The sequence below is a fragment of the Zootoca vivipara genome, chromosome 9, assembly GCF_965207765.1.
Source record: "Zootoca vivipara chromosome 9, rZooViv2.hap1.1, whole genome shotgun sequence".
NCBI lineage: Eukaryota > Metazoa > Chordata > Lepidosauria > Squamata > Lacertidae > Zootoca > Zootoca vivipara.
The window spans coordinates 41,211,911-41,229,858 of record NC_142592.1 but is presented as its reverse complement, the minus strand read 5'-3'; the positions used below and the strand labels follow the sequence as shown (position 1 = coordinate 41,229,858).

General features: G+C 46.1%; 1 protein-coding gene across 1 annotated transcript in view; it reads right to left on the bottom strand.

Annotated features, from left to right (window-relative positions):
• SHISA8 (shisa family member 8) overlaps positions 1–17,392 on the bottom strand; it is a 35,379-nt gene extending 17,987 nt beyond the window's left edge. The window contains exon 1 of the mRNA XM_035128044.3: positions 15,795–17,392. Coding sequence (XP_034983935.2) covers positions 15,795–16,357 — 563 coding nt within the window. The 5' untranslated portion in view covers positions 16,358–17,392. The remainder of the gene's footprint in view (positions 1–15,794) is intronic.
• Positions 17,393–17,948: the final 556 nt, after the last annotated feature.

Below are 17,948 nucleotides of genomic sequence, written 5' to 3'. Positions count from 1 at the left end.
ATATATATATATATGAGAATCCTATTTATGCAACTGGCCCTGCCTCCAAACAGTGCTGATAGGTTAACTGGGGTTTGGCGGGAACCCCCAATGACTAGCACAGGGAGGCAGGCCATCCCAACCAGCTGGTGAGTCCCATGTGGCCCGAGGTGCTGTGCACGGTCCTTTAAAGGGCGCCCACAAAGGAAGATGTGAGCTTCCTTTAAGATGAAGGAAATAAGAGAAGCATTTGTAAAATACTTCTCAGAATTGTACAAGAAAGGAAAGGAGAGGAATTTTAAAATAGAGGAGTATATATATATATATATATATATATATATATATATATATATAACAGTAATCTGCCAAAAGAAAGGGGAACAAACTGTGATCTTAAATAATCATGTAACAGCTCAAGAGGTCTTAGAGGTAATAAATTGGTCAAAAAGTGGTAAATCTCCAGGACCAGATGGACTAACGGCAAAATATTATAAAAAATTAAGTGAACAATTAGTAAACCCATTGAAAGATGTGATGATTGATGTCTTAAAGACAGGTGAAATTCCAGGAACATGGAAAGAAGCTTATATAACAGTGATTCCAAAACAAGATTCGGATTTAATGCAAATAAAAAATTATAGGCATATCTCATTACTAAATAATGATTATAAACTATTTGCAAACATTTTAACAAATAGATTGAAACATTTTTTAGGTGAATATATACACCAAGATCAGGCAGGGTTCATTCCAGGTAGACAAATGAAAGAGAACATAAGAAACATATTGAATGTGATAGAATACTGGAGGTAAAAAATGGGGGGGGGGGAGAGCAGCAATAATGTTTATAGATGCGGAAAAAGCTTTTGATAATGTTTCCTGGGATTTCATGAAAAAACTGCTTAAAGAAATTACCGTAATTGTGGATGTAAATTTTTGAAAGGAATACAAGCAATTTATTCAGAACAAAATGTGAAGTTAATCGTAAAGCAGGTAAAATAAAAAAATTCCTTCAGTAGCACCTTAAAGACCAACTAAGTTTTTATTTTGGTATGAGCTTTCGTGTGCATGCACACTTCTTCAGATACAGTGAAATGGAAGTTTCCAGGCACTTATGTAGAGAAGGGGTGGGGAGGGGTGGGGATGGGGAGGGGGGATCACTCAGAAGGGTGGTGGAAATGGGTGATTGACTGACTGATAGCTGTTGATGACCGCAAACGACTGCAAATGGTTTTGCATGAAAAAGCAAGGGTTGAGATGGCTGAAGATCGCTTATCATGTATAATGAGATAAGAACCCGATATCTCTGTTCAAACCAGGTCCCTCCATGGTTTTGAGCTTGGTGATAAGTTGCAATTCAGGTGATAACGAATGAATGTAAAATACAAAAAGTAACTAGGCAAGGATGTCCGTTATCACCGCAATTGTTTATATTGTTTTGGTGCAAAGCATTGAGATAGAAATTCATAAAAAAGTAAAATATTTAGGGATATTCAGCGCCGAGCCCCGACTGAGCAGGACCCGGCAAGAGCAGCAGCGTGCGCCGCGCCAAGTCCCGACCCAGCGGGACATGGGAAAGACAGAAGCGCGCGGCGCGCCGAGTCCCGACCCAGTTGGGTCTCGGCGAGGCACACGCTGCAGAAGCGCCATGCAGACCTGCTCCCACCACTACCGTTACAATACCGCAGTACGTCTTATTTTTGGGGGATGCCTTATATTTTATTGCCTCCAGAAAATCGTGCCATGGCTTATTTTATAGGCACGTCTTAAAATGTGAGAAACATGGTACCACCGCTGCGCATTGGGGCCTGTCTGTTGACAGGATTAAGGATCTGGGCAGCTGGAAATCTGAAGCATACAAGAGTTATGTTCGGAAGCGGCACTGAGGTGCAGTTGTTAATGCTGTTTTGTTCATTCCTAGGTCCGCCCACCTTGCAAGTCTGGATAGTTGGGCACAGCATTGTCCACTGGGCCGGCAAGAGGGCAGCGGAGTCTGGATTTGGATGCAGGCTAGGGCTCCCCAACCATGTGAGCGTCTCCTGGGTGTCCAGACAAGGAATGTGTTGGGAGGAGCTTCTTCCAACCGTGCAGGCGAAGGTGTCTGCAGAAGGCACACCTCTGGCGATGGTGGTGCAGCTGGGCGAGAATGACTGCCGAAAGCTCCTGGCTTGAGCCTGCGGACCCGTATGCAGGAGGACTTGGAGGAGTTGAAAGCAGCTCTTCCTGGACTCAAATTTTTCTGGTCGCAACTCCTGCAGTGACGTGAATGGAGAGGAAGTCATTGCCCAGCTGCCACCAAGAGGACCAGAAAGTGCATCCAGAGCGCAGTGGCCAAGAAGGTTCTGGCTTTGGGTGGGACGGTGATCCATCACCCGGGCATTACTTTCCGCGATGCGTCCCTTTACAGGTTCATCTGTCTGTGATTGGGAATGATTTGTGGCTGACCTCTGTGTCAGCGGGGTTAAGAGATTGGTTACAGGTGTGAGTGGTTGGCGGCGAGTGCTGGCTCGTGTGGTGGATAGGCTCTGGTTCAGGTAATAAGGATGGGGGAATGCTCTTGCCATCCCTATGTGTAGGGTATTCTGTTAAAGGAATCCAGGGACTCAATTTGGTCAACCCTGTGAGTGGGTTGTGCCCGTGCCTGAGTCCAGGGGGACATCTGGGTGGTGGACATAGCCTGTTCCTGGCTTTCCACCTATCCGAGTGTTCACCCTAGGCTGACCTATGCTGGTGCTGTGGGTCAGCGCTACCTGCAATGGTGCAGGGAGCTAGTCGAACCAGAGCCTATGCAACCACTCACTTGCTGTAATCAATAAAGTTGTGGCCTAAATTCTGACAGAAACCAAACCAAAATTTGAGTCTTGTCTGAATTTATTTAAGGGGGAGGTTAAAGGTCTGAACACACAAATTGTTTTACTACACCACACACAAGGGCTGCTGATAAAAGGTGGAGGAGTATTCAAAGTATTTATTTTCCCCTCCATATACCTGTACTGCCTTTCTGCCAACGTGCAGTTAAGGTGGATTGCTGTTTACACACACAAAAAAGCACTTCAACACATCTGGTTGTCTCATTGCTTCCCCCCAGGAAAACTCGCTGAATTGGAGCAAACATCAACAGTGTTTCCGCATACTGACGTTTGCTCTAATTCAGTGGTAAATTCAGTGTCCCAGGAAAAGCAGCGAAGCAAGCAGAAAACCTCTCAGACCCTGCTTTCTAGACACAGGACAAGCAAAGTGTGGACGAGCCCTAGGAGTCGGGATGCAAAAGGAGAACTGGAAGGAAAAAAGAGCAATTCTATGTACCAGTTGCATAATCAATAATTATCACACACACACACACTGGCATTCTGAAGAGCATATCTGCTTCATTTTGCTCAATGGCTTAGATCAGCTCTGGAGGGGAGTTTGGCATCCATGCTGGATTTCTGGGCAGAGTGATGACCTGCAATCCCAGCTAGTCCAGACCATGTAGATTTAGAGCCCAGCGTGTGTCCGAGCAGCTCAGATGTATCACTGGAAAGAATGACAGAAACTGGGCAAGGATAAATAGGGTCCACAGTGTGGCTTTGCAAGGGAAAAGACCAGTCGATAAGGAACAGCAGAGAATGGCATTCTCCTGAGCAGGAATCTTCTGACTTCATGTTTAGAGGTGAAGCTGGTCATAGGTTGCTGAGGAATCCTTGCCAGAGGAGTGGAGGGGCTGTTGGTAGGGAAGGGTACCATGAAGGGCACAATCAGGGCGGCAACAACCTAGTACACAACCCATATTGGGGTTTACACACAATGGCATTTAGATTGTTGTCTTTGATAGTATGTTGAATGCAGGGCTGGAGTAGGAGTGCGGTGCGGAGGACTGGACAGGGCGGGGGAAAAACATCTTTTCAGAACCATCGTAATTTGTTAAGGCACCAGCCCTACCACAAGGCTGAATAATTTTAACATTTCAAAATCCTTATACATCACTGCTTTTCTAGCCCTGAGCTAATAATACTGAGCTAATCAGTGTCTACTAAAACAAGTGTCACAAAATTCTTGTTTGCCCCACCAACATTTACACTCCATCCCAGTTTTAACTGCCAAGACTACTTGCGACACGTTCGCCTGGTCACAATGAACAAACCACTTTTGGGATGTGAGCCAGTGAGAAAGAGAAGCAATGTTTGGGGCTCCCATGACAGAATGATGGAGGGCGAGGGAGAGGGAGAGGGCTGCTGCTTCCAGGCTGTTGTTACTTTGCAATCACCCAGCAGCAAATTCAGGGACTCAGCTAGATTGGTAAATAAAAAAGCGTTTTATATGTGCTATAACACTGCGACACCAGATGGCACTGTGGAGTCCCGCCTTTCCCTACTGGAGTTCCCTGTATGAGTTTACAATATGTTTTAGGATTTTAAAAAACCCACAGTTTTTTGTGGTCAGGAAAGCAATGCACCAGACAGTATGTGATAACTGAAGTCATATAACCTTCCCACAAGCAAATCAGGATGAATGCTCAATAAACAGGCTGTCTGCAAGTGACCATAAAGTAAGGGTGAGATGGAAAGAGGTGTAAAGAAAACATGCAGAAAAATTCAGGATTGACAGTTATTTCTGCATTGCAGGGAATTGGACTAGATTACCCATCGGGTGCTTTCCAACTTTACAATTCTATTATTCTTTGACACCAGATGCTTCTACATTGCAGTTTATTGTCGGTGTTGCTCTTGTCTGCAAGTTTTTCACAGCACCCACACAACAAAGTCCTCATCAAAATGACACCACACATTATTTCCCCATTGAACACAGACTTGCTGTTTCTGTGGATTTTTCTAAACTTGCTGAATTTCGTGCACAAATAAGAAATTTGGATGATCTCATGCAGATGCCACACAAAACATGCATGTGTGAGCAGCCCCGAGTCCTCCATAAACTGCTGTGTGGAAGTACCCACTGTCTGTACAGCTAAACGATGCCATGAGTGATTAGCAGGGCCAACCCTATCATTAGCCAGAGTGAGGCAGCCACTTCTGGCAGAACGTTTTGGCTGACATGAAAAGGCAACAAATTGTCAGTTATTTAATTATTCCATCTTTACTACCAGGAAATGAACTTGTGAGACTTTCTGCCTCAGGTTGCCAAAATAACCTTGCTGGCCTCTGGAGGGGTGTGTGTGTGCAGTTCTGGATTTGTTCCTGGTGTTTAGTGCATCTTTGTTCCTGTTTGTAGAAGGGCAACTGCTTCTTCCCCTCTGGCTTGAGCCAGTGCCACAGTTGGAAGGGGTAAGTTCTGCGGCAGCCGGGGACGGAAGGAGCTGTCAGTTTTGGTTCTCTCCATTTCTCATTTTCCCAATCTTAAATTCAGTTCTCTGCACTTTGCAGCGATTTGCGGGTTTGTTACCTCATCAAAATTCATCAACATTTCAGGGCAAATGTCTCCTAATAAACACGCATTCATATGCAGTTTTGACTAACGCAAGTGTAATCTGCTTGTAGACTTGGTGTGGATTCTTTAGGGCAGGCGTGAGCAAATGACCCTGCAGATGTTGCTGGACTACAGCTCCCCACATCATAGGCTGCACAGACAGGGGCTGAAATGGGAGCTGGGTGCCCCACAACATCTCGAGTCCCACAGGTCCCTAGTCCTGCTTTGGCACAACCATTTCTTGCACTCCTGATCAGATCACCAAACTGACCTGCTTCCCTATGCATTTACCCAATTATACCTTTTAAAGGCTGAATTCTTTTTTGTGGGGAAAGACAATTATTTTCTGCATCTTTACAGCACCAAGCCTGATGGGTTGCTTTCTCCTACCTCAGCTCTATGGGGCTTTAAATATTTATGGTGTCCCCTTGTTTCCCAACCTGTGGCCCTCCCAACAGGCTGGGAACCTCTTCTTAGGAGAGCCAGCTCTTCTCTAATAGACATCACTCCACCAGCCAATCAGGCCTGTTCCCTGGGGCAACTGTACGTTCAACTTACATGCAAGCAAGACATTAGGACAGATAAAAGGAGACAAGATGAAAATTAGCTCTCATTAGTGAGCTGGGGGAAGGGCACCTCGCGCTGCCTCGCAGGTTCCTTTCTCAAGCGTAGCACTGTTATCTTCATTCCCACCGTGGGTGATAAGAGTACTTTCATTTGAAGCATGCACGTACCTGCTATAAGTAATGCCTTCACAGAAATGTGCTAAGGATCAAAATGCTAGTCAATTGGATAGAATATTAACATTCAATGTGTTTCGTAGAATTGTAAAGTTTTGGAAGGGACCACAAGGGTTATCCCAATCCAACCCCCTGCAGTGCAGGGATCTTTTTGCCCAACGTGGGGCTTGAACCCGTAACCTTGAGATTAAGAGTCTCGTGATCTGCCAACTAAGCTATCTCAATGCAAGTAAGTTCCACTGAAATCAGACACACTTGCTTCCAACTCCAAGTAAACACATTCAGAATCAGGATTTTTTCAGTGCACAGACAAAAAAAACGACAAAAGCACAAGTAGAATTCTACCCTTTCATCCTTCCTCCAGTCCAAGACATTTGCACTGATATATCTGCCCGAAATTCACTATCAGAATCTCTGCAGTGCTGGTATTTTGTCCGCATAACAAATTTAAACCAATATAACTGTCAGGGGTTATTCTAAACTGCTTCCATGGGGAAGCTGTCATATCCTGCACACACACACACACACACACACACCAGAACCACCACTGCCCATAATTCACAACTACAATACACAGGCAATTCTGGCCAGCATATGTTTTCCAGCACTTCTCCTACTCCTTCCACAAACTTTGTAGATTCAGCTCCAGTTTGGCCTTTGCTTGTTTTACCTCATACGATAGCTCTTCCTTGTCTGCCTGTGGGAGAACCTGAAGGGAGCTGTGGGTTGCATAGGATGAGGCTATGGCAGGGGCATAGCAAGTGGGGAGCGGAGGGGGCGGTCCGCTCCTAGCTGCGTCTTTTAGGGGGCAGCGCGAGTGCCGCCGCTGGCACCCCACTATGTAGCGATGCCCCGCCCCCGGATGCATGTCATGTTTGCTGCTCCGGGTGCCTGAGCGGCTTCCTACGCCACTGGGCCATGGACCAAAATAAGGAGATAAGGATCCAGCCCTGTGGCTGAATCTGGTTCCGTATCTCTATTCTTCATGGTCTTCATAGTCAGCACTCAAAAGCTGTTATTCCTCACCCAGCCCAAACCACAAATGTATTGTCGCCCACTGTTCAAGTATATTACACTCCACTTCATAGCCCTTGCCATCTTTTTGGGAACGGGTTATTATCCATGCCACCTTCTGCTGCTGGGGCTCTTGGCATGCAGTATGAGACCATCTGGCTTAATCCTGGCTGCATTACATCTTCTCTGTCCTTATGAGAACATTGCTATGAGCCACCCCCCCACTTCTACCTCTCAGCACCAGAATCCAGCACATTTCCAGGTGGGGGCACAGTATCTGCTCCCTGACACTAGCCTGTTTTAAAAGCCTTCTTTCCTCCATATCTGAAGGAAGAATCTTAACAAAGCAACCCATTGGTTAATATTCTGTGGTTAATTTCTAAAATGAGACCTGTGGAGAACCTTTGGCCCTTCAGATGTTGCTCCTGCCAGCCCCACAAGCCTGGTCAATGGCAAGGGATGATGGGAGTTGTAGTTCAGTAACATCTGAACTAGGGACCCAGGTGGCGCTGTGGTTAAACCACTGAGCCTAGGGCTTGCTGATCAGAAGGTCGGCGGTTCAAATCCCTGTGACGGGGTGAGCTCCCGTTGCTTGGTCCCAGCTCCTGCCAACCTAGCAGTTCGAAAGCACGTCAAAATGCAAGTAGATAAATAGGAACCGCTACAGCGGGAAGGTAAACGGCGTTTCCATGTGCTGCTCTGGTTTGCCAGAAGCGGCTTTGTCATGCTGGCCACATGACCTGGAAGCTATACGCCGGCTCCCTCGGCCAATAATGCGATATGAGCACGCAACCCCAGAGTCGGTCACGACTGGACCTAATGGTCAGGGGTCCCTTTACCTTTTAACATCTGGAGGGCCAGAGGTTATCCACACCTAGTTCAGGAGTTCTAAATTTAGAAGGGCGTGTTTCAGTTATTTGGTGCTGATAGACCTCTGCCCATGCTCATTGGCATTCCAAAGTGTCACTTTTTTTGTTGTTGACATAAAATCAAAAGGATTTCTGCAACATATAGACTTCTTGGGCAGGATGTACATTTCGCGGGCCAACATTTCTACACTGAGCCTTAAGTGTAAATTGAGATCTCAGTTAATTGATAAACTTCCTAATGAAGTGCCGCTTCTAGTCTTAACACCAGAAATTGCATGAACAGCACCAGAGAAGTGTTACATGTCCGCTGGGGCCAATTCACACAACCTGTTTCCACAGCATATGGCCCTTTTTGCAATTACTGTAATCAACGGGTTATTTTAAAATGCTTTCCCAGAGCCAGTACTTTGCCTGCCTCTTTTAAAGAAAATAAATAGAAATCCCTTTGTTCACATTTTCTTCACTTCCTCCTCTGGCTTTTTGGGCCCCTGTCAGATACCCCCAAGAGCTCCCTTCCTTCCCATTTAATTACTTCTAATAGCCCCTGATTGTACTCTTATCAAACAAAGAATAATTTTTTACAAGTCTTTATTCTTGGTCTATATTTCCTACATACATTCGTTATTGAAATGGCCCAATACATACTGGTATACAGTATACATCTTTGTGTTACAGGGTGACATTCCATGCTGTGCAAGAAGAGAGGACCTCCCTTTCTGTTCCTCCCCCTGTAGCCCTCTCCCACCTACCCCATCTGATTTGGAGGAATCTCCAACCTGCCAGAGCAGATTGGAGGGGGGGGGGATAAGGGATCAGGGGGACAGTAATCATTTCCACCAATTGTGCCCATTCTGCTGATGGATGGTGGGCAGGGTAGATGTCTTTGGATTTCACCCTAAGTTATTTCCAATAACTATGCATAATTATTCTTGCTGATGGCCCAGGGAACAGGCTGGAATGAGCATGGCTGACCTCTTTTCAGTTTGCTGTGGGTGGAATTCAACATCTTATTATTTTATTTTAATGCATTTCAATTATTTTAACAGCTTATTCCACTTTTCTCCATCAAAGATGGGCCCAAAGCAGCTCACAAAATTAAATAAAACAAAACACCGGGTTTAAAATGAATACGAACATTGTCTCATGTGATAGTTTGCTCACTTATACTATATAGGTTTAGGCCAGGGGTCAGCAAACTTTTTCAGCAGGGGACTGGTCCACTGTTCCTCAGACCTGGGGGGGGGGACTATATTTTGAAGGGAAAAAATGAACGAATTCCTATGCCCCACAAATAACCCAGAGATGCATTTTAAGTAAAAGGACACATTCTACTCATGTAAAAACACCAGGAAGGCCCCACAAATAACCCAGAGATGCATTTTAAATAAAAGGACACATTCTACTCATGTAAAAACATGCTGATTCCTGGACCGTCCATGGGCCGGATTGAAAAGGTGATTGGGCCGCATCCGGTCCCCGAGCCTTAGTTTGGGGACCCCTGGTTCAGGCACTAGTAAAAGCCGATTCATATGCACAAGGCCCACTTCTTTTCTTCATGCCATATATTGGTTGTGTGACTCACAGTGCATCCTATCCATGTCTACTCATAAGTAAATCCTATCTAGTTCAGTGGGCTTTATTCCCAGGGACTGTGTAGCTGAAAGCCATATCCACCACTCAGTTTCCATAAGCTGTGTCCAAGCATGTGGAGGCCCAAACATAAATTTAAGCGGTTTGTGCTGTAATTTGCAGCAGTTTCCTAGATCAGGTCTCTTTGCCCTAATAAACAATTTCTCATAGCTTTTTTATTTCATTTAATTCACTCTCAAGACCCTACTCACCCACAAATATAACATGGATTTATTGCTAAACTTGTTTCCCTAGCAGACAATCTGCAGGCTACAGCAGGCACCTTACTGCTCAGACACTCACAGAGGCAATAAGTTACCAAATTTCCAGAGCTTTTACATTTCCTGTCCATTTCAATAGCCTTGTTAGCTTCGAGAGCTGCCGGGGAAGGACTCAGGGGCAGAGCGATTTATCTGGGAAAGGGGCCAAGTTGGGGCCCTCTGGACTTATCCATCTGCCCCTCAAAACTCTCCTCAAGCTACACTTCCTTTTATCAGGTCACACCCTCACTACCTGGCTTTATACCAGCCTTGAGTGTTTTAGCCTGGCCGGAATGTGTCCATGAACTCTGACAATGCCTCTTGTTAGTCTGCAGGGAGGATAGAGAGAACTGTGTGTGAGTGAGTGACTGTAGAAACTAATCTACCGAACAAAGGTAAAATTTACACCCACTTTGGCCTGTGGCTCCACCCACCATTGGCATGTGGCTCCCAGGAGGTTTCCCAGAAGGGAATGTGGCCCTCAAGGTGAAAAAGACTCCTTTCCCCTGCCTTGTATGAAGGAGGTCTCGGGTTCAGTCTTTGGCATCGCCAGAGGAAAGGATCAGATGGCAGGTGATGAAAAGATGCCTGCTTAAGGCCCCGGAGAGCTGCTTGCTGTCTGAGATCAAATCAGAAGCTGGGATGGCTTTTTTAATTTCGTGACTGTCCCTGGAAAATTGGTGCACTTGGAGGGCATGGGGAATGTCCTTATTTCTTCCACCAGTGCAGCTGCTGCCAAGCTTGGGGAGGAGGATGAGCCAGTGCCTGTCCTCAGGGAGCTTCCTGTTGCCTCTGTATGGCCTCTCCAGGGCTGCCTTCAGGTGTAAAAGTTGTATAGCTACTCATCTCCTTGTCATCTGATGGGAGCGCATTCCACAGGGCGGGTGCCACTTCCAAGAAGGCCCTTTGCCTGGTTCCCTGTAGCTTCACTTCTCACAGTGAGGGAACCGCCAGAAGACCCATGGACCAGGACCTCAGTGTCCGGGCTGAATGATGGGGGTGGAGATGCTCCTTCAGATATACAGAGCCAAGGTCATTTAGGGCTTTAAAGGTCAGCACCAACCCTTTGAATTGTGCTCAGAAATGTAATGGGAGCCAGTGTAGATCCTTTAGGACCAGTGTTATATGGTCCCAGCAGCCACTCCCAGTTACCTGTCTAGCAAAGTTAGTCAAGCGATAAAGTGCTGCCTGTACAATCGCTGTACTATGGAGGATAGAGTGATTATCAAAGGTCAGGAAAGATGCAAAACTGGGGCTGGATATATAGGAAGCTTGCACAGCACCGATTTCCAAACATTCTCTCTCTAGCAGGAATCATTAACACCTTGCTCCAGGAAATATTGCCGTGCACACATTTGACTTGATGAAATAGTAAAACAAGAGCATTAACTTAAGCAAGATGAAACAGTGACACCTGTGTTAACTGTGATGATGCTATTTCTGTGCTCTTTTCTCTTGCCACCTCTGCCAACACACCTGGCCTCTGGGCAGACTTCATCCCAAGCATCTGTCTCTACAGAAACCAAAATCTGGCTCTTCCTCTTCTGATTATGACTTCCCTAGTTTTGGCAACACATTTTGTTCCAGTTCACAGTTCCTGCAATGACCTCTGTAGATTCCAGAAGCAGCTTGATGGTAGCATCCATAGTTTCCTTTGGGCTAGAGGACAAGTTCCTATTTAAACATCCCTTGTTTTGTTTCCCTTACTCCAGAGTGAGTTGCAGGGTCACCCGTCTCATTGGTGATTGATGAACTTACGCATGCATTTACGTATGACTTAGATTTATAACCCACCCTGCAAATACATTGGCTTGCAATAATTTTAAAATAAAAAAATACAGTAAGTATCATGTTAATAAAAGAGAGGGGCATGGTGAGTTGCATCCCAAAGCACCCAGGAAGAACATCATGGTCAGGAGAAGATCAGCTTGGTTCTAGCCATGGGGCAGAGAATCAGGTGCAGTTAGCAGAGGAAAAGCACAAGAGACATTTGAACAAAGCAATTGCTTCTTGGGCACAGGTTGGCCGGCCCCTTTAATCTAAAGTTCCTCTTGTCAGCCAAAAAACCAGAAATTTGTACAGCAGTGGCTGCTCAGCAAAGATCCCAATTTTCAGTCATATTTACCTGCATTCAAAACAGAGGAACCATATCCAAAATCAATGCTTTTTATTTGCTATCAAGGGCACAGTGGAACAATTGCATCAAGATGCAATAGTTTTGCCAAGCATAGAAAGATTTCTTTTTTCCTTTTAATTCCCAAGTTTGGCTGTTCATCCAAAGCAGAACTCACTTGGCTCTGGCTATAATTTAACATTAAGTTACACGTGCTAATTTAAACTATTGAAATCAAGGCCTGTTTGCAATACCTATATTGGCCCACCACCGCAAAAACTTATATAGCCAAATGGAGCTCCCAAACAATCATTGTAAATTTGTTGCTCGCAAGAGGAAGGCTAGAAAAAATAGGTGTAAATTTGCAGATTTTGGCTAAACGTTAGAAGACACTTCCTTGCAGGGAGGAAGTGGAACAGAATGCCTTGGGAGGTGGTGGGCAGAAGGTGTTTAAGCAGAGGCCGGACAGCCAAATTCAGAAGGATGCTGCAGTTGTACCCTGCATTGCAGATCCTGTTTTTATTTTATTTTCTTAATGAAATTTTATTTTATTTCATTTACTTAGTACTGCTTTATTAACCACATTTCTCAAATGTAGCAGATGGGTTTGTGCTATTGTGCCAGTAATGTGCGTCATTACCAGATGTGGTATGTTGGTGCGTTTGAAAGCTCTTGCGCAGCGTAGCAACAGGAGAGGAGCATGGCAGTGGTCAGAGGGAGGTGAATCAGGGAGACAACACACTTACACCCATAAAGGCACTTGGCCATCACAGAACCAACCACTGCTAGCAAAACCCCAGATCCTATTGAAGCAAGCCATTATGCTGGCATTGCAGTTGACAGGCATCACAACACAACTATGCCCGATCAGCCATGTAGATGATGCCACTTGTAACCTCGTTACTGCGCTGTCATAGAGAAGAGCAATGATGGGATGATTTAAAGTGGGAATAAAGTATTTGGATGTGTTTATGCACACATACAACCATATTTAGCTAAAGGGTCAAATTGTTAGAACAGGGAATAATTTAATTTCTCCCCTATTTCTTCTTTTTAGATCTGTAAAATACGTCACATAACCATCACATGAAATGCTTGAACTTTGGGATGGCATTACCAAATTTCAGTCTTGCTGAAGTTATAGCAAGTTAAGGCATCCATGGTTTCAAACTTGATATGTGATGGAAAAGATAAGGAGGATGTGGGCACCCCTCCATTAATGGGGAGGGAACTAGCTCTCTATGGCTGTTAGACATTGTATGGTGGAACCTCTATGGTCAGAGGCAATACCAAAATCTAGGGAGAGAAGAGGGCAGGCCATTGCCTTGGGGAGTTGCTTCTAAGCTTCTCAGAAATGTCTGGCTGTCCACTGCTGGAAACAGAACAGAAAGACTTGGGTCTGATTCCGTCGGCCTGTTAGTTGTTTACATACTTCTGGTGTCATTAGAAACACCTCAATATTTTGCACTGCCAGAAACAAAAAGAAGCCTGGGGAAAAGACATTTGTGTGATAGAATTTGGTATTCCCACCCCACCCTGCAAATCTGGCATGAAACCCAAAGTTCAGCCTTCCCTGGATCCTTGACTCCATCATTCTAGAACTTGATCCTTTCCATGGGCTACAGCAGGTGGGGGAATCTTGCCACCAGATTCACATAGCTGCCTGGAAATAGTTCACAGCATAGCAATTAGAAAAGCCCATTTGGCTACTTTTGTGATCGTGCATCATGCAGGCTGTTGGGTGCCCCTGAACTGAGACCGTTTCTGTGGCACTACAGTGGATGGGCCATCATCCCTGGCAGCCCCCCCATACAAAGAGGTGGAGACCTTCATCACATCCTTGATTCTGGTGCGGTGCTCTGGCTTGGACTCTGCTTCCCTTGCTGCCCAGTGGGAGTCAGAGGAGCAGCTGATCAGTGGATTTGGGCTGAGAGAGATGCTCCGGGGCCATTTGCACGGGATGCTTATTATGCCCATGAGAAGGGAACACACAGTTGCCTCGACACCTCCTTCGATGCCAAGCACAAACAGAGAGTCGCTGACTGGGCAAATAGCCCCCTTGGCTGCACATCTTCTTTGCTGTTGCTACACATCAGGTAAAAAGATTGCAGTCCTGGCACAGAAGCAGATCAAGCGCTAGCAGTACAAAGAGCTGGCACCCAGAGTGGCACTGCTTCCCTGCCCCCTCCCTCCCCTCCCTGGCTCTTCCACGCTGTATGTCATCATCCCTGAGCCCCCACATTCCCTTCCCACAACTACTGACAAAACGACCAAGCATGTTGCTATGTGTGTTGTAGGAGCCATGACTCGTGACCTACAAGTGCTACATAGCCTTGGGAGGAACAACTTCGCCTTTGACAAGAGACTTAATTCTTCTTCCCCTATTGCTTCTGGGGGGACGGGTGGGTGGGTGGCAGAGAGAGGCCCCTGGCAGAAAGGGCTGACTGGAGAATCAAGGGAGTGGGGAGGCACAGAAGTTGAGGGGAATGGAAAAGAGGACAATTCACAACTGGGCTTGTAACAGAGGGAGAGAATGAAACCGGAGGAACGGAAGCTTAACGAGAGAAAGAAGCGAAGGAGAGCAAAACAAAACAAGGGAATGCACACTATGGGAGAATGCGTGCGTGCGTGCGCAAGAGATGCAGATAGGAAACGCCACCAGACAACCTACAATTAATTGCCAAATTCAGTTGCTTTGTTTCAGAGATGGCAGCTGCAAAGTGAGAGGAGGCAAAGGGTTGGTCCCAGCAGGAGACGCTTAACCGCCAATACCCGTTTCCAATCTCCACCGACCCCCCCCCCCCCCATGGCTTTGAACTTGTTTTCATCACACATACCGCAGCAGCAGCATTCCGGGCTGCTTTTCCTTGAGCAGTAGCAAAGTTGGAGAGGTGTCGCTTTTGAATATCCTAGCTTTTTACAGTGTTGCGCGCCACTTGCCTTTTGATCCCTCTGCAATGTGCTGGCGAGGGGTGCAAGGAGCAGCTGCAAGCATGTTTCTGCTTGCTAGGCACCAGTGTTCATCACCCCCTCCTCAAACGCACACACAAACACAAACACAAAACTGCATATAAAGTTCCACAAAGTTCCACAGCCTTGCTTTAAAAACAGGGTCCCTGGAGAAAAGAAATAATATATTCTGAGGTACTGAGGTCCATTATTCACACACACACACACACACACACACACACACACACACACCTCTCTCAACACATGAATATATCACCAACTTTACTTTCAGCCTTGTAGATACCAAGCATGAAGTGTACCTGCCTGCCTGCCTGCCTGGGCTAATCTTAACACCCTTCTTATTCTCTTCACAGTATATCTCCCTCCCTCCCTCCCTCCCTCCCACTCTCCACATTTTATAACAACTTACATTTTCTTTTGAAATTAGCCTCTTAGATTTCAGTCTCTTAAGTAAAATTAACAGTTCCCACTCTCAAGAAACATTATTTGCTAAGCTTCACCTACTTGGAATCCTCATTCCCACCCATTTGCACAATTCCTTTATGATTCACCAGAGCCATATCATTCTCTCTCTTTGTCTTCTGAGGACTTAGACCTAAAGACTAAGAAGGTTGTATGTGTGGGGCAGAGTGAGGAGATGAGAAGAGGAAAAGATGTTGGTTGACTTTGTAGACCTCAGTGTCCGCCTCAAAGGAGGTGACAGAGCTACAGGAGGATATGTTGTTTATCGAAATTCACTGCAAAGAAAAAGTCAAAAGGAGACACAGAAGGGATAAAAGACAGAGATATGGGTTTTTTTTGGGGGGGGAGGTCTTACCTGGACATGGTCATCTCTGCCTGGGGGCTCTGTGATTTCTCCAGTCCCAACTTTGTAAAGATTCCTATCAGCACCATGATGGCCACCACACCACAGATGATGTATACAATCATGTTGGTCTTGTCCCGTGTGGGATTCTCGGGGGTCTCGTCCACCTGAGGTGGTGGTTGGCCTGTGTTGATCCATTCTGGCCTGTCATAATTGGTACAGCCACTTTGGTCCAGTCTCCCAGTTGTGAACTGGCAACAGAAGCGATACCCACAGGTCCCACAACAAAACTTGTAGATCCCAGAATTGCAGTTAAAGGGTGGGTCCCACTGACCCATGACATCGTAATAACCAAGGCACCGATCCCCCCAAAGTATGGCCTCAGTGGGGGCCACAGCAGTGTCCTCCAAAGTGGGGCCAAAGCTGGCGTTGCTGTTGACTTCAATTTGCGCTTCTGGCTCAGGTTTCTGGGTACTGGGATTCCCAGTCCAAACCTGTCCTGGATCCAAGAGAACTAGGCAACAGAATCCAAAAATATAACCCCGCTCCATCTGCAAGCCACCCCAGCTCATCATGGAAATGTTCTTGTCTCTCTTATTCTCTGACTGACTTCCCCAAAGGAGAAAAATCTTCTTTTGTCCAGACAGACAATCCAAAGAAGGGAATTCAAAAATCCCCAGTTAAAAGCTCAAGTAACCAGCACAAATCGTCGTCTACCACTTCCAGTGGAGAAGAGATACTTTAGCCCCTCCTCACTAGTTTTCTCCGGCGCAAACCCCACAGTCAAAGCAAAACCCTCTAACCCAGAGAAGGGTGTGGGATGGGTGGAAATAAAGATGGGAGCTGAAAGTTAAAAGGAGGGAGGGAGGGAGGGGATGAGGCTAAGGAGAAATATCAAAACAATGTGCAGCACTGACTAAGTGAAAAGACAACCTCACAGTTTCCTGTGCGATCCCAGGAGGTGGGGAGATGTAAAATTCTCCTTCTCTTTCTTCTTCTTTCGTAGCAAATATTCTATGCTTCTAGTTTCGTTTGAGAAGCTGCCACTGTGAAACACCACAGACTACATTCCCATCTTGGCTCGAACAGAATCCTGGAAGCAGCCTGTCCCTTTCTCGCTTTCGCTCCCTCTTCCTCAGAGACACTGCTTTCTGAAAAAAAAAGAAATCCTTTGCACCACTGAGAAAGGGAGGGATTGTCAGGAGGGAAAGAAAGAAAAGGGGAGGGAGGGAGAGGGAGCCTAGGAGGAGTGAGAGTGGTCCTTATTTCTTCTTAAAGCCAGATCCACAATTGCCTGACAGTTTCCAAAGCAGACCAGAGAAGAAGCTTCGCCAACTCCTCCAATGCACTCCGTGACCTCTGTGCAAAGTCCTGGCTCGCTGCCAGAGGTTGTCATTAGGCCAGAGGGGATGCAAGAGGACACCAGCAGCTCCTTATTGACCGTGTCCACAGGGCCACATGCACAAGTGGCATGAGGGAAACAAGCATGCTACTTGCAAGGAAGAGGAGGAAATTGGATGTGTGCTGGATTCTTTGCTCTCCTTTTTCACATGTGCAGCTCTCTGCGGAGAAGTAGAGCTGCTTCTTAGCAAACGCACACAGGCAGATATAACTTCAATCTGGCAGTATTACAACTGCAATGTTATGTTTGAGAGCACGACTGTGAAATGATGGTCATCCAGAGCATTGCTGCTGCTGCCGCTGTGTAAAAACAACAGCAACAGCAAGAGCAACTACAGCTACTACCAGCCCTAGTCTAGATATCTGTTTGAGGTCAAACATTAAAGACACATGCTACGGTTGGATGGGGGGGGCAAAGAGACTAGGGAGGTACAGAATATGAACACTTGCAGAAAACATAGCTGTTTTACTAATTTTCTGCCCCCCCATCAAATCTGACAAAAGAAAGCTAAACACAAGCTGCAGCCTGCAGAACCTCTACAGTGATTGGCTGTAAGGACATCGGCTTCTGTTCTTGAAATGAGTCCCCAGCCTTAGTCATTGGCTCAGCTGCTGAAGTGTCACGGAATGTTTACGAACATTCGCACGACTCATGTGCTTATTTGGTCAGCCCACAGAGTCTAGAGACAGATGGGGCACTGTGCTGTTTGTGGGAATGGTTTCAGCAGAAAAAGAGTGTAGGCAACAAGAACGAAGTGTTGGTAA